The sequence below is a fragment of the Lampetra planeri genome, chromosome 6 (assembly GCF_965212315.1).
Source record: "Lampetra planeri chromosome 6, kcLamPlan1.2.h2, whole genome shotgun sequence".
In the NCBI taxonomy this organism is placed as follows: Eukaryota; Metazoa; Chordata; class Hyperoartia; order Petromyzontiformes; family Petromyzontidae; genus Lampetra; species Lampetra planeri.
Genome location: NC_136112.1, coordinates 8,418,284 through 8,445,208, shown reverse-complemented (window position 1 = coordinate 8,445,208; position 26,925 = coordinate 8,418,284). Strand labels below are relative to the sequence as shown.

General features: G+C 46.6%; 2 protein-coding genes across 2 annotated transcripts; one reads left to right on the top strand and one right to left on the bottom strand.

Moving 5' to 3' along the window:
* Nucleotides 1-395: 395 nt before the first annotated feature.
* On the top strand, nt 396-3,345 carry MRPL50 (mitochondrial ribosomal protein L50). The gene is given in 2 exon segments (XM_078595456.1): nt 396-509; nt 511-3,345. Coding segments are annotated over 2 exon segments (690 nt in total). The 5' UTR covers nt 396-410; the 3' UTR covers nt 1,102-3,345.
* Nucleotides 3,037-26,113, bottom strand: SMPD4 (sphingomyelin phosphodiesterase 4). The gene is given in 19 exon segments (XM_078595455.1): nt 3,037-4,246; nt 4,884-5,012; nt 5,679-5,810; nt 6,629-7,036; nt 7,038-7,147; nt 7,474-7,637; nt 8,128-8,225; nt 9,365-9,455; nt 10,023-10,177; nt 11,954-12,043; nt 15,576-15,647; nt 16,497-16,629; nt 17,795-17,946; nt 19,186-19,238; nt 20,211-20,313; nt 20,912-20,987; nt 21,850-21,986; nt 22,440-22,526; nt 25,871-26,113. Coding segments are annotated over 19 exon segments (2,598 nt in total). The 5' UTR covers nt 25,916-26,113; the 3' UTR covers nt 3,037-3,883.
* Nucleotides 26,114-26,925: the final 812 nt, after the last annotated feature.

Below are 26,925 nucleotides of genomic sequence, written 5' to 3'. Positions count from 1 at the left end.
CTCCCCTTTTCCCTTTCCCCCGCCCCCTCCTTCCCCCACCCACAACTCCAGCGGCCATCTTAGGCGGGGGCACGACCCATCCGCTAACACGGGGCAGCGATGCGTGACGTCACGCAACCGAACCGCAGCGCCCCGCAGATTAACGCCACCAGTCTCATACTCTTAGGTTTTTCGGTAAAGTCACGTAGGTAAAAAATAAATAATATAATTGAAAAAATATATAGAAATAAAATAATAAATCACGACGTTTCGGAGGCATTTATTATTTTATGATTTACTATTTATTTCTATTATTTTTTCAATTATATTACTTATTTTTTACCTACGTGACTTTACCGAAAAACCTGAGTATGAATCCTTGCAGCCACGAAAGCTTCAAATCTAGAAGCCACCGGTCTCCCTCACCCAACATGTCCGCGGCGGGGTTCAAAGCGGTGACGACGGCGGCGACTTCCGGCGCATCATCATCAACACCGGAAGTCGCCGTCGCCGCCGCCGCATCGGCCTCGGGGCATTCAGCGAGCAATGGCGGCCCCCATGGTGGCGGCGCTGCGTGGCGCGTCCTTGCTCGGCAGACGCCTCCCGTGCCCCCCGTGGTCTCCCGCAGCAGCAGCCGCCTACGCCACAGAGACGCGAGGCAGCTTCTGGAGCAGGATTAACTTCCTGAGGAGGGACAAGGCGGCGGCGGTGCCAGCGCAGGAGGAGCAGGAGCAGGAGGAGCGGCAGGCGATGGTGCTCATGCCTAGGCCCGAGCCGCGGAGTCGACGCTACGACCCGCCCGCTGACCTGGAGCAACGCGTGCGGCGAGCAGTGGGCGAGGTGTACGGCGAGGGCGACGGCGACACTGGCACTGGAGCTCGAGATTGGCGCCACGTTGCCGTGGGCGCCGACGCGAAAAAGTTCGAGCTGCTGGCGCGGTTGGCGGCCGATCTGGGCGGCCACCGGGTGCCCAACTCGCGGCTGCACGAGGTGTCCCACGCGGGCGACGTCCTCGCCTTCTACGGGGAGGCCGTGAGGGACGCCAGCCGCTTCGAGGACCTCGCCTCGATGCCACTGCCGCCCAATCTGAAGATCCGGTGGGAAGAGTCCCGAGCAGAATGAAGGAGGAGGAGGCGAGATGGTTGCCATCACCACCCCCCACAACTGAACTTCTCCTTCAGGGTTTGCCTGTTTTAGCGACCCCACCAATTATTCAGTTGTTTCTAATGTAAATTGTACGCTCTGCGCAATCCCGATGATTGCTAAAACGTGGGTTTTCAATTACGATATTGTGTGGAGGCTCTTTCCCTGTCTGATGGAGGTAGCGGCGATTCGAATTAAGATGACATCGTGTGTCTGCGTATTCTTCGTGAACCACGCTTGACGGCTTAATTTGTATTTAAACTGAAGTTTGTACATTATGAAAATACGCACCTTGGTGGGTCGCAAAAACAGATGAGTTTGGGAAACACTGCAAACGTTTAAATGAAGATTCTGATATCATAACCAATGCTTCTGATGCCACAACATCTTACCTGCCAAGTCACAGCTTTTACGCTGAACTTTTGACCTCCAAGGTCCGTGCATGGAGTCAAACATATTGTGGTCTCGGTATATAGGGGCAGCAATGGACACGCGACCTTAGTCTAATTCCACCTTCGTCTGGTTGTTGGTCTATTGAAACGGGATATTTCAATATTAAAGTCGTATCCAATTATATGGTTTGTTACACTGTTAACTCGAGTACCTCTTACACATGCCACACATGGTTGCATATATCCCTTTGGTCCCAAGCCACTCCCAACGCACTTGGTAACATTAAACTGGCTCGTGGAATACGTGGTCGGGATGGCTGGACTGGTCAGTCGTGTGGGCTGTTACCACGTACAGTATAGCTATTGTGTTGAGTGTGGATTCGTTTATTATACTGTATACCATTGTTGACATGAAAGAGGCCAATGTTGGGTTAAGTGGCTATACATTAGAGGTGGACAACCCAAGGCCCATGACTTAATTTGACTTTACCCGCAGCTACACGAGTCCTCCACCACTTAGAAATGTCCCCCACGCGATATTTATCTGTCACTGCTATGACCTTAGCCATACTAATGAGGTATTAAAAGGGAATTGTTTAAACCTGGCAACACTAAGTTTTCAGTGCGGTCACTTGGTGCACCTCTTGCGATGACGTGTGCAATGTTCGCAGTGTGCTCTCAGGAAGGAAAACGTTTCACACTCCTGGTGTGTACCCATTCCTCCATGCAAAAGTTGCCGTTCACCCATTTACTAATTCAATTGGGATTGTTTATGCTTAATTTTAACAGTGAGAAACTCTTGAAAGAGTTTGGTTAATAAATAACAATTGGGCTTGCAAATATGTAATTTATTGCTCCCGATAATGCTCTGCCATACCACATATACCAACATTTTAAGTCGACGTTAAGTAATTTTACAGGTCTCAATAGTAAAAATTGAAACTTGCACCTTGCTGGGCTGGATAGACCACATTTTGGGAAGCTCTTGTCCAACAGTGTTGTTAAAGGTGGCGATGCCTTTGCGTGTCGCACACAAACGAAGAGGCTCGTATACACCTCCCGAGCCGTGAATATTCATGTTCAAAGACATGGAGATAAGTTAGTTCCCATTGATGAAATATGATTTAACCACCCAGAATACTTGGAGGTAAACTTTTAAGACCACTATTTGCATTTGGTTGATGTATGTATGACTAGTGCATTTAACTTTTTGGTTCTTTCGGCAAAGTCACGTCGAAGGGAATGACGCTGTCTTTCCGACAGCCCTGTTCTTCACCTGAGGACGGCTGTTTGCGTTGTGGCCGAAACGTCGTGAGAATTGTATTTTATGATTTATTATTATTTCTCTTCTACGTGACTTTACCGAAAGAACCAAGACGATGAATCCCTGCAGTCACGAAAGCTTTAAATCGAAATTTAGTGCATTTAAATTGTGCTCTTCAGCATACGACCCAGCATTCCTGATGACATGTTAAGGTATACACATTAAAACAGTGGTTTTTCATGAGACTTAACTTCTGCATTGGCTGATCTTTTTTATTTTTATATTCTAAAAACACATGAAGAAAGCTGTTTATAAAACATACTTAACAAATCGATATTCATCTTATTAAAATAGATATGAATGACCCATGTTTCATTTCAATTACAAAACAAAAACTCTGCTTATAACCTCATGACAATGAAGAAAATAATGCATTGTCAAGAATACAAAAATCCTCTTCAACATCTCTTTGTGGACATAAGCCTAAACAGCAGGCATGTAATGATCCACAAACCAGTCCATGAATCGTGATACAATTCAAGAATTAAGTCTTCTGTTTATCCACCTCATCGGGATTCTCGAATTTTTTGCAATTTCCTTTTATTCGCTCCATTAGTCCAACTAACACTTGCAAATAATATGTCGTCTTGTCAATACACTGCATGACTTCAGTCATGATTGTTTACTTCGCTTTGCCACGCTTATCAGTAGATTGGTCAAGTGGGGGCCATGACTCATTTAGATAGCATATGCCAATGACGTTAGACACGTTCAGGAATCAAACCGAGAGCAGACCCACTGCCAACAATCCAAACCGACTCGCATGGTAAATTAGTCAAATAATCCCAATGACCAACACGGCATGGAAAGGCGTTCATCTAGCAGTGGATTGACAAAGGGGGCTGTAAATAAATACCAGCATATAATCTGCACAAATGTAATCATTAGATGCAATATTAAGCGCAAACATATTGCGCAATTCAGAATACGTGACTCACTGCATCGTTACATGCCCCCTACTAAACAACTTCGTCCAATTTTAACGGCCGTGAACTGACAAGGGGCCGGGGATGGGGGTGGCAGTGCAAGGTGTAATGTCGGTTGTTCAGTCAATGTGCGACCGCTCCCTGAGCAGCGTCTTGATGACGCCGTGCCCCAATGCCGCCAAGAGCAGCAGCAGCATGAACCCCAGGGGGTCGAGCGACAGGAGCACGCGGGCCAGCGCGTACAACAGCAGCAGGCCCAGCGCGTTCCTGTAGCTTGCCAGGAAGCGCAAGCTCAGGCGGGGTGTATGCGCTGCCGCTGCCGCCATTATCACTGGCTCCCGGAATGAGGAGGAGGAAGAAGAGTTGCTCTCTGTTGATGAGAGCCTTGGCATGGACGCGACCCTGGGCGGACAGAGGTAGTATCGCGAGAGGCGGCCCAGGAAACCCGGCCGCCTGCACAGCGCCTGCATCTGGCTGTTGTACTGCAGAGGGAACACATTGGAACAATCATGGGGTAGGACAGGGGTATATGTTAGGTAGACTTGACAAAGGGCTGTAAAATCACTATCATACCATTTGCACGTAATTCAATTCTGAAATGCATGTCGATGTATGTATGAACTTATTTTGCACTGTACGTAGCCAACCATGCTAATCGGAGGTGCAGGGGAAGGACAACAATCTAGCCGCTCACAGTGAGCGTAATGATGGATTCACCACCCACCCTGCCGCATAGATTCAATGATTGTCCCAAGTGAGGGAAAACATTAGGGAAGGTGAAATGGAAAGTGGGGGGTTGGTGACAGCATCGACACATGGGAGAGAGCAACAGCGCGGTCCGGCCCAGGACCAACGAGACCAAGTAGAGGGGGATGAAGCAAGATCAACATTGCACACTCATTCCCTCCCGTTGCCCTCTGGTATTTGTGCTATGAGATGCTTTTTACATTATAGGCAAGATATGAATGTAAGTTGTTGCAGAAATTGGGGCCAACACTGGGGAAGGTACAACAAAAGGCAGGGTGGGAAAAGGGATCTGGCTCGGTATTGCTCAATTCAAGCACCACCAATGTGAACACACCAGTCGCATCATATCGAAGTGTTTGAGTTATGGCTTACCCGGAGGTTGAGAGCGGATGTCAGACGATACAGCAACCGAACGAGCGTGGGGTTTTCGTAGCTTCTGATAGGCTGCAGTTCGGGATCTCCCGAATATTGGATGTTGAAGCGACGCAGCCCATTCATCAGCTGCATGCACCAGTAACAAACAAGCACGTATTTAAAAATATATATATTCATGACCTAACTTGTAGCCCAATTAGATGGAATGTATTTGCAGAGGAGTTCTGGATGTGGGCATCGTGAGCCGGGCCTGGTCATGCACACCTGCAGTGCCAGTGCTTCGGGAGGTAAAGGTCAGTGGATCACATATAGGTTTGTTAAATTCCTAAATCTGCTGGGCTGTGAGCTAGCCAGGAGATGGTCGTACAGCAAGAGAGTTGTGACCTCATCTGCGTGGACCTTGGAGTGCCGTTCCGTCATGCGGATGTTTTCTCCTGGAATTCCAGTTTCCAGATCGCAAACGCTTTTGTAAATGTAATTGACTAAACATCCCAATGTTGGAGATTCTGTGATGGTTTAACGGATAAATATTAAAACAATTTCTTGACGATTACAAACAACAAATGGAACGTTAGAGCACGTGGGGTGGAGTGGTAGTGTTGTGGTGAGCGCGATGAACCCAGCAACCGGAGTTTAATTCACCACCATGGCTAACCGACACTGACCAACACGGTGAAATATGGTGAAGAAACCACCACAACCGACACTGCATGTGGGCAGCCCTTCATCCAGCTGGGGACTGAACGAGAGCTCTCAACGACTTATTACATCGAGTGACTTGGGTGCGGTAACCTGGTAACGGCCGAGAGGTGTGAGCATCTGACCATCCTTCCCCGGCGCACAGTCTGGAAGCTCGCCGGTGCCAAAGTCTGGCGCACCGGGGCCCATCCACGAGTGTCGCGGAACCACGAGCGCGGCGTTTATCTGAAACAAGCAAAACAACGCGGCTCATTTGCGGCATGGGAACTCTCCCACGACCTGCCTTGGCTCCAACGGTGTCGCAAGGACCTTTTTTGCAATTACGATTTTTAGTGTTTTTTTACTGCTTCTGTCAAGTGTTTTGAGATATGGTCGCACTTGGGCTGTACTTTATGACAGTGAGAAAGCCTGTGTGCTTGAGCCTCTTACTAAAAAGACCTTGTATATTCTTTTTTGGTTCTTTCGGTAAAGTCACGTAGAAGGGAAATCATAAAATAATATTAATATAAAATAATAAAAATTCTCACGAAGTTTCGACTGCAACACAAGCAATCATCAAAAGTGAAATCCACACCTGATGATGATTGCTTGTGTTGCAGTCGAAACGTGAGAATTTTATTGTTTTATATTTTTATTATTTTCCTTCTACGTGACTTTACCGAAAGAACCAAGAATATGAATCAAATTTAAAAAGACCTTGTACAATGTGGGAACGATGCAACACAAAATTGGCCGCAACGCACTCGATCTCATCAGATCTTGTAAATTCAGCAGGTTTGAGCCTGGATAGTGCTTGGTTGGGGGTGACCACTATGTGCAAACATGCTCTCATAGGGCTTGCATTGCATGGCGGGCAGCAAGACGGCAATGTTGTACTGTGGTTCTGTGCTACCACAATTTTTGTCCTTGCTTTCACTCCATGCTGTGCCCTCATCCAGCAATGGACTGAAAAGACGGCTGTACATGTACTTGTAAGTTAATAATAAATTATCTTAAGATGCTTCCTTGTCTTTCAATGAAAAGTGCAAAAAATTACACCACACCCTGAATGTCTGCGAAAAGAACTCGATGGACTTCTGCAGGTGTTCTCCCAGCTTGCGCGTGTCCACCGCCTCGTAGTCGTCCCCGTTGGCGCTCGCCGACCCGTACCCCAAGTCCCACGTGAGGCCCAGCATGGAGAGGAAAGAGCGCCCGCCGCTCGGACCGTTGCTGCCACCGCCACCACCCGAAACGACCTCGCCTGCCCGATTGGGTGCCGTCATCGCCGCGGCCGCCTGCCTCTGCGCCTGCTGCAGTGCCTGCACCAGCTGCAGGACGGCGGTGCGGCCTTCCGAGCCGAACAGGGGCGTGTAGGTGCGCTCCTGGCCCTCGAGCGCGCACACGTGCAAGCGCACGCGAGCCGCGCCGTCACCGGGTAGCGCCTGGCGGGGGGCGTGCGCGCCGCCGCCCCCCCCACCGCAGGGAGGAGGGCGGCGCTGGGGTCGGGGAAGAGCCCCGTGCCGCCGGCGACTGCTGCTGGCGCTGGGGAGAGATGTGCTCAGGCTCTTGCAGCAGCTGCTCGCCTGGTTAAAGGGGAGCGCACAGGGTGATGGAAATCAGAATGGCGATCGCTCGCGTGGGTGATGGGAATATACTATGCTGTAGGCAGCATACGCTCATGCTCCACACCAAAGCGCACGAACGAGCGTGGTGAAGCGAGGTTAAACAACCTCCAGGGCTCTTGTGCCATTGGGTGGCCCCCGGCAGTGGATTGACAAAAGGGACACTTACATATAAAACAATCGTACAAAGCAACCGAAACCGACGACCCTCAAGACTGTTACAAATGTACGGTCCAGATCGGAGCACGTCCAGCGTCCCTGTCGCTCCCGTAACACGTGCGACGGACCTTTCATGATGAGCGCGCACAGGTTGCACTGCGCGTACACCTTGGCGGCCCGGTACGCCATGAGTGTGTGCCGCGCCGAGCTGAGGTCGGAGCGCAAGGTGCGGCCCACAAACACCTGGAAGAGTCGCGTGTAGAAGAGCAGGTTCTCCTGCACGAACACCGCCCTGCCGTAACGACAAGCACGCGAGCACAGGACGCGTTACGTCAGGGGTCAGAAAAGACTGGGTTAACATCCATCGGGTGGAGCAGTGGCTTAGTGGTTCATGCAATGCGCTATTAAGTCGGTGACCTAATTTCGATTCCCGGCCATGGTTAACCTCTGGCGATTGAAAGCAGAGTTGGTCGTGACAATTCATCAAATCACAGACGTTGGCGGTGTGCATAATTACATGCCTAGATCATAGGGATCCATACAGATTAACTATCATGCATTCAAGTTATTACGCATTCACACGTAATAGGAGCTTAGATTTGATCTGTGCACCCTGCAACACTGAGGGAAGCGAAGACGGCTGAAGAATGGGCAGACGCCGTTTGAGCTAACGACCTGCTATTGGGCAGAGGATCAAAGAAGAAGACCCTGCACCGAGAACAAAAGCCATGGAACACTCGACCAAGGTCATGTGCAATTGCAGCTCACGCTTGCAGCCTCACCACTTTTCGGGGACGGTGGGGTCGTCCGACTCTCCGCCACCGTTCGGCCACTCCGTGTAGCGCCACGGCTGGATGTAGCTCAGCCACGTCTCCAGCACCTGAACGAAAGGGTGCACCATCGTTTGCTCACTTGCTGAAAAGCCACTGGCAGGTTAGACCACCCTGAGCATGGTTTCATGGCCGACGGATTGTGCCTTTGCTAATCAGGGCAGCCTTAGTATGGACGGTGCATAAAATAGATGTCGTCTGCTTGACGGTGGACGTTAACGATCCCATAATGTTATTGGCAAAAATGTATTAAAAAGATTACCCACAAATTCTATAATTGGATAAAACATGTAACAGCATCGCCCCCTACTGGCATATTATAGCCGACAAAAGTCATATTACACGCATATCCCGTTTAGCGGTACCCCGTACAGCGCCGATTCGCGGTTTGTTCTTAGGAAATAAAAAAAAATACTATATATAAAAACATGTATACAGTACATATGTAACCTACAATAAATAAACATAAGGATGAAAATCCGTACTTGAGTTAACTCTGTGTACATTCTCATCCAAATATTGTACATTAGGGCCGTTTACACTCTCTGCCCTCAGCTAATGAACAAGCACCATCACTCGAGTTGGCATGGCATTAGCTCTCCACCAATGAGCGCTTTCCTCTAAAACCGGGGGGAGTCAATAAGAGGTCTTTTTTGGGTTAGATCGTGATCTAACCCAAAAAAAATCTCTATTATGGATATTGGTCAGGAAAGCCTAAGTGTTAAACTGGGGAGAGTTAAGTCACAGATCATGTTTATCTTTATTATTGTTCCAATAACCCACTGAACCCCAAATGTGTTGGTCTTAGGTGATAAATGATGATGTCGGGAACACATCTCCATAGGGCCTATGCTATAGTGACCCCGTTATAGCGCTAATTCACCTAGCACTCTCGTTTCCAGGCACACATCCCTCCGGCTAAACGGGGTATGCGTGTATTGCATGGCTACCTTGTCCTTAAAGCCTGGTTGTCCAACCCCGACAGCAGAAGGTAATTATTGTGCCATGTCTGCCTCTGCAGTCCACTAGGACCTTGGTCCACCATCTCTGCCATTGTAAGTGGCATTGTCATTTTCTATGAGTTGTATGACCCAGTTCACCGACTCATGGGGTGCACTGTTTGCACACCTTGGGGGGGGGTGCATCGGACACTCAATCACCCACGGGCTGCTGGCACATGGACACTTACCACTCGGAAGGAGTAATCGAGCGGCCAGTGGCTGAAACAATGCTGCAGGAACACGTAGAGCTTCTTCTGTACAAACCTTGGAATCACCACCCTGGACACACACAACAAAGCATTTCAGTTGGCCCATTGTGACACAGCCAACAACCTCATGTTTGACCACGCATTGAGGGGGACCGATTTGTGTACGTACTTGCTTTACTTTAAATTAGATTTTTCATGAATTATGTCACGAAAAAAAAGAACCCGTTCAGAAATTATCGGAAATTTTCGCAGAGCAGTGCAACCCCGGGTAAAAAAAAAACACCCCCAAAAGCAGATATCACGGAAGTGCTCCAGATATGATTTCGAGTGACGTGTTTTTTAAACCTTCATTATACACGGGCTGTACGGTGATGTCAAGTGCAATATTTTGCTGTCTTTTCTTGGATTTTCTGTTTGCACATAGTTACTTTAAGATGTTTTCTTGTTCTTGTTCATGTTCATGTTTTTTTGTTTGTTGCGGTTGCACCCGATTCAAGAGCCGAATGGCTCACAGGGCGATACCTAATCAATGAACTTGAACTTCACCTGCAAAGCATGATTGAACCCTATGTTCACATTCATGCCTTTCGCCGTTCACAAATCATTCTTCGAGGTTGCACATATTCACGACGCTCACCGTTTGAAGTTGTCGAGCGGGCTCGTAGGTTGCGAGTGGTATGGGGACGAGGGGGAGGCGGGCGGCGGGTCGCGCGCACTGCTGCTGAAGTAATGCAGGTGCTTGACGAGCAGGCGGACCACCCGCACGTGCTCCTCCGTCGGCACAAACTGTTCCTGCGAGACGTCGTGCGGGCGCGAGCACACGCACGCGCGCGTTGTGCACACGGACCCACCAAGCAGCAGCCAAGCAGCCCACAATGCATCCAACAGCCGCCAAACGCAGGAAACGACCCCCCCCCACCCGCCCTCCCCCCCAAAAAAGTAAATCAGGTTGCGGGAAAGAACAAAGCAGAAAGCCAAGGCTTAACACAGATGGCAGGCAAGCTTCGCTATCCCCTGTGTGCTTAAGGCTGCATAGCAAGCTGCCGAATTTATAGGATGCATATAAATGCAGCAAGCTCAAACGTTATGGTGTCGTTCACAGTTGCCATCATTTTAATCAGTTCACGATCTCATCCCATGCATAATGATCAAATTCACCCAGAATGTGTCCGATCTCATCTTATCAGATTTCGAAGCTAAGTATTGTTGGGCCTGGATAGTGTTTGGATGCGCGATTGCCATTCATGATCAAGAGCAAAGCGCACTACATAAAACTATAAAAGCTGTACAATACTCCCTAGAGTATGCTCCCCACTTTCGGCGTGAAGAATGGTCAAATGACCCCTATAACCCAAGCGTGGGGAGGCCCTCATCCAGCAGAGGCTGTACAAGTGCGTGTGTGCACATGCTTGTTAAGTGATGGATGGCAGCGGCATGTGGTTAATGAGAGCATGACGTTTAATTGGTGGAAATCTCACACGCAAAAAATGGATGCTGAACACGGGCCGTGCCCCCATGCAGATGTGGAAAGGGGTTGATGATTCCATGGCCATCAAAGAGGACAGAAATCCAAGACAGACTGAAAGCAGGTGAAAGGATCCCAAGACTTTTTGAAAGGGGGGGCAAGGGAGGTAAGAGCTGAGATGGTTGTTAAAAATAAAACAAACATATCTGGAAATGTTCAAATTATATCTACTCTGTCTTGCGTTGGCTGTGGGCATTAACGACAGCTTCAAGAGCAGAATGGATTACACCAAAGTAAGAGCCATAGCATTAGTTATTGATATTTGGGTGGCTCGTTGATCTTGGCTTGAACCCAAGTGTGTCATTAAAGTCATTAAAGAAAGCGGGACACACTCTCTATAAGATCAAGCCGCTGCGTGCCAATGCCTACAACAAAAGGCTTCACCTGAAAACAGAGGACAATTTGGACTGAAATGTGAAATAGGGTTTCTGCAGCCAACACAGAACATGCATGCAGAAGATCGGACAGACTCTGCATAATCACGGTAAATGTAAATGACTCAGAAACATATAATTGCTTCTGCGGTATGGTATGCAACGGGATGCCATACCGCATACCCAGCCAAAATAAATTTAGCCAAACGCTAACCTCCGCTCCTGCAAACAAGCACTGCTGCCAAGATGCCTTTGCTGCGTGCGTGCCACTTCAAGGTGCATGCTTTCTAAGGAGGTAACGGAGCCACCACGGGTCCTGGCGGGCAACACACGGTCCACGTTTCCCACTACCACCAAATGAACCGGTGCACGGTGCCTGTGAATCGACGTTACACGATAAGCATCAAATTTGCTCCCCCATAATTTCATGAACTGTTATTATTTGACGAAAAAAAATATTTTTTGTTCGTACAGTCACGTTGTCTTACTCGCTCCTTCGATGCACGTAATTTGCGAGCGTCGGATTAAATTTTAAAACAGATGACTCGTCACGTGCCGATTGACGAGAGGAAAAACAAGAAAAATGGCCTGGCACGATAAGTGGAAACGCGCCGTGTGTCTGGCCCGCAAGGTCCTGCGGCCTGCCCCTCTCCGCTCTCAATCATTTACTTCCTGCAGGAGTAGGCCGCAGTAGGCGGGCGGGAGAGGGCTACCGAGCGGCACACCCTGGGCACACAGGCGCCACTGCATCACCTCCATCTGACACAGGCACAGCGCACGTGGCAGGCGATCACAAGGAGGAAACAGGCGACGGTGGGGGGGGGGGATGCGGGAAGAGGGAGAAACAATGAGCGCAGTCGAGGGCGGATTTAACCCACAGCTCGGGCGCATCTCAAGAGAGAGAGACAGTGGTGGCTGTCAAAGCTGGGCCCGGGTTATGCTTTTCGTCACGTACTATCAAGCTCTTTGCACCATGTAAAGCGATGGCGAAAAAGCTATATCTTCTTGGTTCTTTCGGTAAAGTCACGTAGAAGGGAAATAATAAAATAATAAAAATAAAACATAATAAAATAATTCTCACGACGTTTCGGCTACAACGCAAGCAGCCGTCCTCAGGTGAAGAATGAAAGACCACCAAGCTTCACCTGAGGACGGCTGCTTGAGTTGTAGCCGAAACGTCGTGAGAATTATTTTATGTTTCATTTTTATTATTTTATTATTTCCCTTCTACGTGACTTTACCAAAAGAACCAAGAAGATGAATCCCTGCAGTCACGAAAGCTTCAAATCGAAAAAGCTATACTTGCGTGTCGCGGCTGCCACTGAAGCGAGTTTATACGTCAACATTGTATACAGTACGTGGATGTCATGCACCCTTCTTTACAAGACTATTGATGCTTCTTCCTTAGGATGATGAAATTGTATGATCCATCATAAACTTGCCACACTTCCCCACAGCCCCAATTTCATACTATTTAACCGCTTTAAGCAATAATCTCTTTGATAATTATTTAAGCAATATCTCCAATGGACGATTGCTTTAAATCAGCACTCGACTGCACCAACACAAACAACACCAAATGGACACAGGACAAAAGCAACAGGTGGCACACTGAAACCACTGCATGGACACCAGCACGCCACTTCCATTCGACAGCAAGAAGTTTGAGATCACACGGTCGTTCATTTTTGCGAGCCGACAAGAGCTGGCATGCTTCACCACATGCGATGCATGTATTTTGAGGGCTGAAGATGAAGTTTTTCTTTTCCGCATGGTGCAACAAAAAGTGTGCCACCTTGCAATGCGACCTCAGTTTACTCCGGTAATTGTTTTCAGACGAAAATAGTTTTTGGTTCACAGTGAAATCAACGATTGAACGAATGTAGTTCTAAGACGTTTAAGTTCTGTTACTCTTAGTATTACTTGGTTTCATCTTCTTGGTTCTTTCGGTAAAGTCACGTAGAATGGAAATAATAAAATTAAATAAATAAAGCATAAGAAATTATGTTGTATTTTAAAGATTTAATTTTTATTATTTTATTATTTTCATTCTACGTGACTTTACCGAAAGAACCCAAGAAGATGAATCCCTGCAGTCACGAAAGCTTTAAATCGAAATTACTTGGTTTATTAAAATACTGGCATTGTGTGTTAGATTTATGTTCATAAGAGTATGATCCATGTAGGCTCACAGAAAAATGGTAAGCGCTATGTTTTCCCCTGTAGTGAAATATCAGACACTTTCTGATCACAAAATGGTTCGCATATACTGAGATTTTCTCCAAAAACGCAACAATAACCGTGTCATGTTAAAGCAATGAAAAAAAAGACACGTACAACAATTACTGCCTGTAAAACATGCAGGTGGATGACTTTCTGGCATGCGCCAATGGAAGGCAGATGGGGTATTAGTTATGGTTTTAGTGCACAAGACTGTTAAATGTAAGTAGATGAGGTCTCTACTAATATGTGCATTCATACAATGCGATGACATGGTTACAGAGGGGAGAGTGGCTTTACTGCCATGCAGCAAAGGCATTAACCACAACTCTATTCAGTCAGTCAGATATCCCGCTCGGAATTCACAATGTGCCAATGTTAGGCGTGGCTGATGGACCACGTGAATGGGCAAGCTTCAAAAGAAGTTGTGCAATTAGATGCTTCACTCAAACATTAGAGAAGGCCTCTACCATCAGTTATGACTGTGGCTTTTGGACGACTTGCAAACTCTGCCTTTATTATCACTACAGGTGATTCACCATCCCACCCACCCCCATTTGATGACCTGTCGGGATTAGATTAATTGGATAAAATATTACGATTTAGAGTCGTGATTATATCGAATAATAGATATATTTGTTATTATATTTTGGTTCATATAGATGTAGAGATCACATGACCCAATTCAGAACCTTCACAAATCGAGAAAAAAACGTGGATATTGCACACAATATTTGATGCACATGTCACTCGCTGAAGCATCGAAATTAATCAATGAAAAAAATGAATTGTTAAAACTCTAATTATCACCCTTTTAACACTTTGTCGATGACGCCATCCATGACGCCATCGGCCACAACTAACAAGGCATTCTGGGAAAAACACCAGCTGTCTCGGGATGGGTCGGAGTTTGGCCGATCAAACAGAGAGAAGTGACATTCTCACGAATCGCCTTGTACCTCGCGTCTCATTAGCCAGGCAGCGGTGGCGTTGCAGCGATGCATTGCAAGCTGAAATCATTAGGACACCACACCAAGCGCGCATCGGCAGTAGCAGGGAAATAAGTTACATGCAGAAGAGGCAGTTATCAGCAGCTTTGGGATGTATGAAGCAGGATTTTGTTCGGGTGTGGAATTGTTGTTAATCGTAGTCATACTGGGGGCCAAATGCATTGTCATTACGAAAAATCCTGTTTGCTAACTGCACTTTACGTAATAGTCCAAACGGTCACTCAAACATTTTGTTTTATATAATTAAAATTATCATTGTTTCAGTAAGCAGACATTTGCCTATTATTTTTCACTTGAAATTAATCTTCATGGACATCACTGCACATGACTCCTTTTAGAAGAAAATGAGGTGAGGAAATTTCGTTATATTCAAATTGTATGAATATTAAAAAAATACAAAACTAGGCAAATTTAAATTCAAGTCACATGGCTGCTAGACATCGTACATTTAATGATACACTGGTCCCAAATACAACCACCGAGACAAAAAAAAATGCTTTGTGGCCAAGTGGCCATGGCTGTTTTCTGCCATATAATTGCCTTGATTGCCATGGATATCATGGACCAATTTAAGTTGTCATACACAACCGGAGCAGCCAACTGAATCAGTGAAACTCCACTTAAATCACTGGAGAATTTAAATTTGCATCAGTCTGCGAACTTCGTAGTGAAGACATGCAAAATGTTGCCCCTACACTGGAAGAGACCAAATAAAGCCAAATGAGCGTTGGGCATCCGATTCATAATTGCTTCACTACACTGTGACGAAGTATTCACGTCCCCGTGTGCATGGGAAGAGGGGGAGGAAAAAGTGGGCCACCCAAGTAATTTAGTGAGGCCATGATGCACGCTTTGCTGCATCCTTGACCCCGTGACCAACCTTATCCTGTTATCACCATCCCCTTAAATTCCTTCGCCTGCCCCACTGCCCCTTTCCCCCCCCCCCACCCCTCATTGGGAACATACAATTCACGTCATTATGGCCCGTGTGGGAATGCGACGAGGATGCAATCTGCTGTGCGCGCCGAGCGGAATGGCATGTCGACGGGCAAAACATTTACCCGAGCCTGTGGGGACTGCATTTTCTGGAATACCTCTGGGGAGTAATGGTGCAACCAAAGCTCCACAAACACCTGTGGAGGAAAAACGACAGCGGTTTCAGCGGAGTCCTAATGAACGAGTCAACAACATTTTGGCTGGCCATCGAACAAAGACGGTCGCTGCTTCGCGCACGTTCAGATGCGCTTCTGCGGCTGTCTGGAACGCTCTTCCTTCCAATATTAGGAAGCCCCTCGAGCTAGATGAAAACTCACTTCTTTAGAACTACTTTTTTGTGTTCAGTTTGTTGTCCTTCCGCTGCAACCGATTAGTACGGTTGGCTACGTACGGTGCGAAAGAAGTTCGACGTACATGCATGCATACAACAGCTCGTCTCCCGTGAACAGCGATGGGAGCTTTTTGGGTTGGTTGTCTACAACACGACTCTGCACATTATACACGCAGTAAGTAGCGGGATGCTGCCATCGAATAACGGGGAGCACAATTACATTGCAATTCAGAGGTCGTCAGTTCGATTCGATCTACCGTTTCCGGCAGATTAAACAATTGGCGAGTTTGTGAAATGTTCCCGTCTCTGTCCGCGCAGCAGTACAAATAGGTACACCCACAGCAAGCTGATCTGCAGATCGCACGTGGTCGGGGAAAATTATGGCTACTCCCACCTCTTTCAAGACGTCTGGAGAGCTTTTAAGAAGAGGTACCATCTGGAGGGAATCTCTTGACCACTCCCTATAGTTGAAGGCCATTCCACTAGCAGTGGCATGAGCAAGTAATCACAGTGGGATGCCACGTTACACGGAAGGCATGATTGGAGGATCCCATCCAATGGTCAAAATCGTGCCGTTTGCTTTTCATTAATCACATTCTTGCGTGTCAAACTACTATTGTTTCCAGCCTCATTGGGAGCGTTTGAATTGGTTTACCTGCAAGAGCGTCTCAGAGTGCCAGATCTGGTGTGCGGCCGGGTCTGGTGTCACGGGCGACTGGTGCTGGATGGGTCTCTTCAAGAGGGCGGACAGAGGGCTGGAGTATGGAGACTGCAGGCAGCTCACTGGCCTGAAGAGAAATACCATAATCACTGTATTGATTATGTCATATAGGGTGACATAGCAACATGTGTTGTTAAGTTTTGATATCCAGCCAAGCGCTTTGGGAGAGGGGCGAATTTCAGAGACACTTATGGGGAATGAGCACGTTAAATCATTGTTAGCAAGACGACACTGACACGACTTGCAAGGCATCGGGTCGCAAATGATGTGAAAAAACTAATTTTACATTATAGATTTCATTGTGGAGTCATTGGCGATCAGGCTGAGACTGTGAACTCGCTGCACTTGACAATCTGGTTTAAGCACAGGCAGCTGAAAGTCAGATGAAAACACAGAATCTCAGCGTTGCTCGCTCAGTGCTCTGATCTTAGCCCCATGACAGCCACCCAGCCACCTCTCATGGGGGCAAGTTGCACAAATTTGCCGTCAACAGTCAAAATTGCAAAATCATCATAATAGTCAGCATCAGAATATGTATTTATCCGATGAGCTATAATGCTCGTTTCCACACATGTCCAGTAGGGTCAGGTCAGAATGTTACAACACACAATACAAAACACACAGGGTGTCGTGTTTAAGGTGACTATTCTGGAGTTTTGTAAAGTTGGGATTATTTATAGATCAAGGCAATGGTGTGAAATACACAACGCTGAATGCATCACCAGTATCCTGGCATGGAAGAAAACATGTATTTGATTACGTCTGTCACTGTACTATTAAGAGCATTTCTCCCTTTTTAAGAATGGTGGACAAATGATTTATTTCTATCCAAATTACAGCGCTAATTGGCTAACATACTATGCCCAAATAAAAAAGCGGCTTCATCATTAAACTAATGATTACCCGTTTCTTTAGAGTATTTAAAACGCACGTCCAAAATCACAGACCTGCCCGTACGCCAGTTATTGTCGCTACCGCAAAGGGACATTACCATTTAAAACAAACTGCAAAGCAGAGGTCGCAACTGGGTACCCGATACCCGTACCCTACCCGATACCCGGCTACCCGTACCCGGCCGGCTACGGGTAGCCGTTTGGGACCCTGGTGCGGCCGGGTACGGGTAGGCCGTGAGTCACTGGTGAGTCACCGTTTGTCACTCATTTCGGGTACGGGTAAGGAATCAAAACCCGTTTGCGACCTCTTCTGCAAAGCTCTCAAAACAATAAAGTCACCTGTGGTTAGGCGGGGAGGGGGCCTTGGTTAGAGTGTGTGTTGGAGACGCAGGTGCGTTTCCCATAGTCGGCAGGAAGTACTTCAGATAGTCTTCCACCAAAGCCGTGTACAGGTTGTTGGGACCGGCCGCGTACTGGGGGCTCAGGGACGTCTGTGAATTACAGGAGGAAAGCTTTCAGCCTGCGAGCCAGGGCAAGCGGTGGCATCAGTTGTGGTTGACTGACACCAGAGGTCGCAACCGGGTACCCGATACCCGTACCCTACCCGATACCCGGCTATCCGTACCCGGCCGGGTACCCGTTTGCGACCCTGGTGCGGCCGGGTACGGGTAGACCGTGAGTCACTGGTGAGTAACCGTTTGTCACTCATTTCCCAACGTCTTGTCTCTTCTCACAATTCAAGTTCCTAGAATCAACCCACCCGCGCCTGCAACATGGCTTCATCCCAGAGGTCGCAATCAGGTACCCGATACCCGTACCCTACCTGTACCCGGCCGGGTACGAGTAGGGTACGGGTACGGTTGGGTACGGGTACCCGTTTGCGACCCTGGTGAGGCCGGGTACGGGTAAGGAATCAAAACCCGTTTGCGACCTCTGACCGACACCACCCATCGCAATGGCTGCTCGCAGGTCACGGGAAGGTACTCCCGTATGGATGCGGTAAGCAAGGTAACGAGGCACCCGTGGCTAATAAGGCATGAAATGATTCAGTCTTACTCTCACGATACATTGACAAAATTATGCGTGTAAGAATAAGAATTTGCACGTGATTTACATCACCGGCCGGCTACTACGTGTTACATTTATCACAATGTTAAAATAATTGATTCTTGAAATTAAATCACAAGCCTGAATTGTGACGTTTCATAAAATCGTTGGGGTGGGGCAAACTGATGCAGGGGTCTTTATCTCATTGTGGATTTACAAATGTCTGTAAACTATAATGCATTAACAATCTATGTTTAAGGAATGATCCAAAAATTCAACGTTTCACTAACATGCACGAGTTATGACTTAAGCCTTCTCACTTGAGGGTTACAAAGGCACCACACCACTAACTCAACACATAGTGGTAGTGAATGATCTGGTCGTACTTAGATTAATATAAACATAGTAGTAATTAGACAGGCACTCTTCATACTCTTCATACACCAGTACCTGCCTAACAACGAGGCAGGTACTAGTGTACAATGCTGCTAATGCATACATTTATAAATCAAGCTTAACACGTAGGCTTTCACGACCAATATTATCAATAATAAAGGTGTTTTGGGTTAGATCCCGTAAATATAAATGTGGCACAAGGTACCAGTTCCAGGATTCTGTAATAAGTGATGTTAACTTGAATTTGTGAAAAATAATCGATGTACCAAGGAACCTGTTAGTCTCACCTTTGGTAGAACGAGGTAGTTGGCGAAGCTGAATAAATAATACTCAAAGGCATCTGAAGGTGGCAGCAATTAAGGTGGAAGTAGCTTACCAACACAAGTGAGCTGGCTAGACATATGAACATTCATGACAATTGGCTTGACCATTGTCATCTATAAAACACTGCCGCTGGAATGTATGATGGGTTGTTTACATGTCTTTCCCTTCAAGTAATCTCTCCCACCTTGCCGAATGGTCTCTCGTATTTAGACCTTTCGTGACAGTGGGAAGACCACGATCCCTTTATTACAGTCAAAATGTTTCATGAATTCAAATATAGGGTGGTGTGCCGCAACTTGTTGTCAGGTGGATACACCTTGAATTACATTTGCAACGATTAATTTGAAGAAAACATTTAATCAGTGGCAAATAAATTGCAACTGGTGTCACATTGGTTAAGTAGAACGTGACTTTTATACCACCTCCCACATTGTAAACACAATCAGGAAGAGGATGTTGTAATGGATAGGGCATCTTTCCAGAGCAGAAGAGGCATGTTAATGAGCCGGGCATTGGAGTGGCACCCAGATGGTTGGGATGCTGAATACAGTGGGTCAGGAGGCCGGGTTGTTGACTTTGCAACAGCTGCACAAAATAATCTTTAGTGAGGTGGGGTGACATCAACAAAATTGTTATGATGACCTCTTCCACATTCTAGATGCAAACATAATTAATGACACTTAGAAGTGCGCTTTTCCAATTATTGTTGATCAATTTGTTAAATGCCCTAGACACATTTATATTTACGCGATCTAACCCAAAAAACTCTATTAAGGAATGCAGTGTGTGTGCATATCGGCACTGTCCTTCTCAATATTTTACTGTCTTTTCTTGGATTTTCTGTTTGCACTTAGTCACATATTCACTTTAAGATGTTTTCTTGTTCATGTTTTTGTTTTTTGTTTGTTGCGGTTGCACCCGATTCAAGAGCCAAATGGCTCACAGAGCTATACCTAATAAATGAACTTTGAACTCTGCGAAAGGATACTCAGGGAGAGAGACAGCACAAGCCCACCGCCCACTAGTTTGTTGACATAGAGGGGCGACTCTGTGGGAAGGAGGCCCTCCTGAAGGGCGCCTCGCGCCGGAGCCTGCGGTGCAGACAAAACGCAAGCAATCTTAGGTCACATACGTATATCTTATCATCAATCATGCAACACCGAAGCTAAGTAATGCGGTATGATTCATCTACCTGTCAGGAGACCTGGTCCCCAATAATTACACCTTCCCATTCACCTATTACCTCCCGCATAACCTCAAGGTTCTTGGTTCTTTCGGCAAAGTCACATAGAATTGAAATAATAAAATAATAAAAATAAAACATAATAAAATAATTCTCACGACGTTTCGGCCAGAACGCAAGTAGCCGTCCTCAGGTGGAGAACAGGTCTGTCGAGGAGACAGAGTCTGAATGACAAGCCCCAGGCTTGGAGCGACTATTTAAGCTGGGATGGAGGGGCGAAGAGCGCCTTGACAAAATAATTTGCATATCAATAGGAATTTAGCATATTTATTATTTCAATTCTACTTGACTTTACCGAAAGAACCAAGAAGATGAATCCCTGCAGTCACGAAAGCTTTAAATCGAAATGGGCTTATGTTGTTAAGATCTTTATTAGTTGCACACGTATATGTTGTTCTCCGCTTTTGTTGATGGATTAAATTCATTAAAAAAAATATATCACTTACCGGCAGCTTGGACACTTGGTAGGAGAACTTGGCATCGTCCACCTGCAGTTTGTACACCAGCCTCATCATGGCACCACTGCACAGAGGAATGCAAAAGTACCACATTCACTCGGTGAATACGTGCCTGCTTAATGGTGTTCAAACACCAAATAAATACTTTTTTAAAGGCATGAAGTCTGCATTAACCACACACACTTGTGGCAAAATATGCAAACAAACGTGCTCTAATAATATATGCATTCTTGATTTGAAGCTTTCGTGACTGCAGGAATCCATACTCTTTGGTTCTTTCGATAAAGTCACGTAGGTAGAAAATAAAATAAATCACGACGTTTCTGGCGAAACACAAGCGTCCGTCATCTGATGATCCGTCATCTGATGACGGACGCTTGTGTTGCGCCCGAAAAGTCGCGATGTATTTTATGATGGATGCATTGTCTTTGAAACTGGCCTACACCAGAGACAGCCTTCTTCTTAATGGTCTTGTCTCACCAGTGTTAGACCAGTACAAAAACAATGGAAGTATCAGAACACTTATAGCGCGGGTCGATCAGTTATATCTATGGAAAGGGTAAACCCTATTCTTGTTTTTCATCATTTTGGATAATGGTATTTGCATAATGATAATTATTCATTCACAGTATCTATTCAGCGCGATAGCCAACAAGACTTGCGTGAAAAAGGAAGAATTTTCTGCTATATTTCACCAGGGACACATATGCACTCTTACTGGAAAAAATAACACACGTGAAATTGTGTATGTTGGGCTACATCTGCCAGCATGCTACACTGAAGAACGCCAAAAATGTCAGCCTACTTCGCATATTTTAAATTGCACGGAGTGGTAACGTGCTTTGTGCGAGCATCTGCTGATGAACATGTGTGTTGTGTAAGATGTGTTTGTCGTTATTGTTGCTTTTGTTATATGGATACAGTACCAGGGGGAAAGGAAGTCATTGACGGCTGCATAATCCGTAGGACTCTCTTTATTTTTTATGTAGAGGAGGTTCCATCCTGGTTCGCCATCAGCTCCAAAAATGGAGGCCACCAGCCACTCGAATATTCCTTGAAGATCCTGCAAACAGACATGCCCAGTTGGTGTTTAGGGAGCCACAGTACAATCATAGGTCATATCTAAAATATTCACAACACTACAACATTCACACGACTCTCTGATGAGGACAAAATGGGATACTTTCACAGAACCTCCAGGCAATAATGAGAAAGCTGCCATTGTTAACCCGTCAACTCGAGTTTGATTCCCAGTTATGGCTAAAAGCAGTGCCGTGTAAATATCTTCACTCCCCACTGCTAGTTGAATGACTTCTGAAAGCCGTTATCATCGTTCACGGCCTCGCGATGCAAAAAATAATTTCAATGCACCGTCTTCATGGTGGACGTGTTTTGTTGAGGCAGGTGAGAGTCAGATAAAAATTCCAAGCAGGGCCTACCGATTCTCCAGCTAATCAGATCAAATTACACATGCAGGGATAATACAGTGGTATTGTTGGTGTGGCAGATTGCAAACCTTGCTGGTGTATTCGTCAATGGTCCTGGTGAGGTCTGCACAGCAGTAAAAAAGAGGCTTGTTGACCTGTTCTGCCTTCAGTTGAGCCTGCACGAGCACACACGAGGGGCTTTGTGAAAACTCTAGAATGTTTTTTCTCTCGTTAACGAAGATTCAAATTAGTCGGAGAGCCTGGCACACTTAACCAATGTGTTTACCTCCAAAGAGCCGTTTTTTTGGGTTGAATTCTCCATAATCATGAGTTTTTGAAAATAATTACCTAAAGTTTTTGAAAAATATGCCTTATTTATGGAATGTTACAGTTTTTGCATACAAACGAAACTGAATGCACCATGATCATCCCAGCGTCGATGAGTACATGGTATTTTATGCACATTTCTCCCTTATCAAGAGAGTTGGACAAATTATTTATATCCGAATTACTATTCAAATTTGTTAACGTAACTATTCTCAAAAGCCACTTAATAACTGTACCGATAATTACCCACATCTTTTATTAAATTGTCTTGACATGTAGTCCAATCTTCTTGGTTCTTTTTTATTATGTTTAATTTTTATTATTTTATTATTTCCCTTCTACGTGACTTTACCGAAAGAACCAAGAAGATGAATCCCTGCAGTCACGAAAGCTTTAAATCGAAATGTAGTCCAATATTGTCACAAATGCCCAACTTTGATCAAGTACTCTATGCAAAGCCTGCACATACCAGTGTACTACATACACTGTATCGGTGTACTGCACAAATGATCTGTATCAGTATATTGTACCGAGTATATTTTACTGATAAACAATCGCCCAGTCCAGTGACCAGGAGCAAAGACTGAAGGCCAGACTGTGCATACTGTGAGGACAGGTCTTGGAGGTGACACGTATCTACTGTGCAGCAGCTGCACCGTCCGATCGGGGGGTAGAAAGTCTTGGCGACGAGGTGTGTGGTGGCATCCACAGCTTTGGCCACCATTAACATCGTGATCTTGGTACTGTTGACCAAATACCAAGTGTATTGGATGACTCGTGTAGCGGTGTACTTTCAATGCCAATGGGCATGAGAATAGGTTTTCCCCCTTTTTTCTGGCAATAAAACAGGTGTTGAGATGTTAAAACACCAAACTGAAACCCTTTACAAGGAATCGTGTCTGCATTAACCACAATACTTGTGGTCAGAATGCAAACAAAAAACATGCTCTGATAATATATGCATTGTCTTTGAAACTGATTGGTCCACACCAGAGACAGCTTTCTTTTGAGCCTTGTCTCAAACGGTTTTTTGTTTGCATTCTGACCACAAGTATTGTGGTTAATGCAGACATGATTCCTTGTAAAAGGATTCAGTTTGGTATTTTAACAACTTAACACGTGTTTTGTTGCCAGAAAAAATGGGAAAAACCTATTCTCATATTTTGGTACTGGCAAAGGAGGTCCCATATAATGTAAATGCCTATGGGCATTTTACAGCAAGAACGGTAAACACAACATTAGTGCTGCATCCACAATGGCCAGAGCACCACATTTACCGTACACGTGCATGTTTCCCACAATGCCAATGCAATGTGTACACCACAATACAGCACTCGCCACCACGTGACTCTCATTCAATCGTAATTACCCTTCAGGTGTAGCTTAACCAAGCTCACAGGGCCAGACTGTGCACAGGATATTAAACGAACACATACTAAATTTCGATTTAAAGCTTTCGTGACTGCAGGGATTCATCTTCTTGGTTCTTTCGGTAAAGTCACGTAGAAGGGAAATAATAAAATAATAAAAATAAAACAATAAAATAAGTGAGAATTTTATTCAAAGAATAAAAAATAATTTATTATGTTTTATTTGTATTTATTTTTAATAAGTAAGAATGAAATTTTATTATGTTAAATTTTTATTATTTCCCTTCTACGTGACTTTACCGAAAGAACCAAGAAGATGAACATATCCTAAGTCAACAGCCACTGTAAAACAGTGGCTCCAACATCACACGTCAAAAAAAATCACAGCCCAGGACCCCCAACAGTGGTCAAGTAAATGCACGTGCACGTGTCACAGGCCTCTCATCAATCCACTGCTGGATGAGAACACCCAGCCCCTAACGTGGTCACGACAAAGATCCACCGTCTACAAAACCATTGACAGGACTGTTGGGGCATATTGCATGCGATCATGCCGCCAATATGAAGGCCGGTATGGCACACGCGGGGGGGTGGGTGGCCAACACCACGCCCGGTCGTCTTTGTATCTCCCCAGTGCTGCTATTTACACACCGCACCAGATACTCGTTTAAGGCCGAGTCGACCTAGGGGATGGTCCGTGACCGGTTCAAATATCAGCCAAATGTTGTAAATACACGACCAACACACACTCACACACACCGCTTGTACCCCTACGGGCTTGCCAAAAGAGTTTGATGGTTCAATAATGAGAAGTTACTCTCAGGCGCAGCGCCACTATTAAGCGTTGTAAGTGATGTTTTTACAAAAATTTAGCAGATTATAAATTAGTACAGGGCCCCGAATGACGTCACTGCAATGTGCTTTGGGCCCAATACACACGCGGCCTCGGATAGAACTCCACAGTTTCACGATTTCCATATCCCTCAACTGTCATCACCATCATCATCACCACCACCACGTTATCAGTGATCACTGCCATTGTGATGATTAACAACAAAGTTATCGCCACGCGAACAATACGTATTAGCGCGATGAACTGCGCGACTCCTACCCACCCACCCGAGTTGGAATCCAGGCCAGGGCCCAAGTGTGGTGAAGTGTGGTGAAGTATGGAGTAGTGTGGTGTAGTGTGAAGTATGGTGAAGTGTGGTGAGGTGTGGTGAGTTGTAGTGTGGTGAGGGGTGGTGAGGTGAAGTGTCGTGCGGTGTGGTGTGGTGAGGTGAAGTGTGGTGAGGGGTGGTGTGGTGAAGTGTGGTGAGGGGTGGTGAGGTGAAGTGTGGTGCGGTGTGGTGAAGTGTGGTGCGGTGTGGTGAAGTGTGGTGAGGTGTAGTGTGGTGAAGTGGTGGTGAAGTGTTGTGAAGTATGGTGAAGTGTGAAGTATGGTCAAACAACACACGTGATGGGGGGGGGGGTGAAGAGGCAGGCGCCCCACTCATCCAGCAGCGGACTGACAAGTGATTGAATATCAACATCATCATCAACAACATCAACAACATCATCATCGCTACCGCTACAACAACATCATCATCGCTACCGCTACAACAACAGCCTTTCCCCGCCTCGACTTCACCGACAACGACGAGCCGAGCAGTAGGCCGCAACGCAGCGGAGCCCGCCACGAGCGCCGAATCCCACAACCACCACCACAACAACCACCACAACAACCACAACCACCACCACCGCCGTACGTAGATGACCGTGAAACCGAGAGCGAGCGAGGACGCCCCGGGTTGGCAGGCGAGGCGACACCGCCGTACACCCACCAGCAGACTCGTGTAGTAAGCGGGAACCTGTGGGCCGAAAGCCATCGCTGCTGAGGGGAGGAGAAGGGTGGTTGTTGTGGTGGTTGTGGTGGTGGTGGTTGTTGTTGTTGTGGTCCTTCGTTGCTGCTGCTGTGGCTGCCGTCTGCCCGCTTGCTGCCTTTGGCTCTCTCGACTTTTCGCGGGCTCAGCGACGGCGGCCGCTGCACGACGCCGCCGGTGGCCGCGGCAGTGCCGGGCCCTGGCCACGAGGGGGCGCACGTGGCCACGTGGGGGGGGGGGGTCACCGGTGGCCACGTGGGGGGGTCGATGGAGGCCACGTGGGGGGGGGGGGGTCACCGGTGGCCACGAGGGGTCGCACGTGGCCACGTGGGGGGGTCACCGGTGGCCACGTGGGGGGGTCGATGGAGGCGCACGTGGAGGGGGGGGGTCACCGGTGGCCACGAGGGGTCGCACGTGGCCACGTGGGGGGGTCACCGGTGGCCACGTGGGGGGGTCGATGGAGGCGCACGTGGGGGGGGGGGGGTCACCGGTGGCCACGAGGGGTCGCACGTGGCCACGTGGGGGGGTCACCGGTGGCCACGTGGGGGGGTCGATGGAGGCGCACGTGGTGAGAAGAGGCCCCAACGGTGGCGACGACGACGACGATGATACTCTTAGGTTTTTTCGGTAAAGTCACGTAGGTAAAAATAAAAATGAATAATAAAAAATACATTATATAAAAATTACAATAAATAATAGAAATAATAATAGAAATTAAATATTAAAATAAAATTTCTAGATTTGAAGCTTTCGTGACTGCAAGGATTCATATTCTTAGGTTTTTTCGGTAAAGTCACGTAGGTATCGTGCTGTGACGGTTCCACCTGAAGACGGAAGCTTGTGTTGCCTCCAAAACGTCGTGATTTTTATTTTATTTCTTATTTTACTTGTATTAATTTTAATTTTTTACCTACGTGACTTTACCGAAAAATCATAAGAATATTAAAATAAAATATGATCATTTTTTATTTTATTTATTTTTACCTACGTGACTTTACCGAAAAAACCTAAGAGTA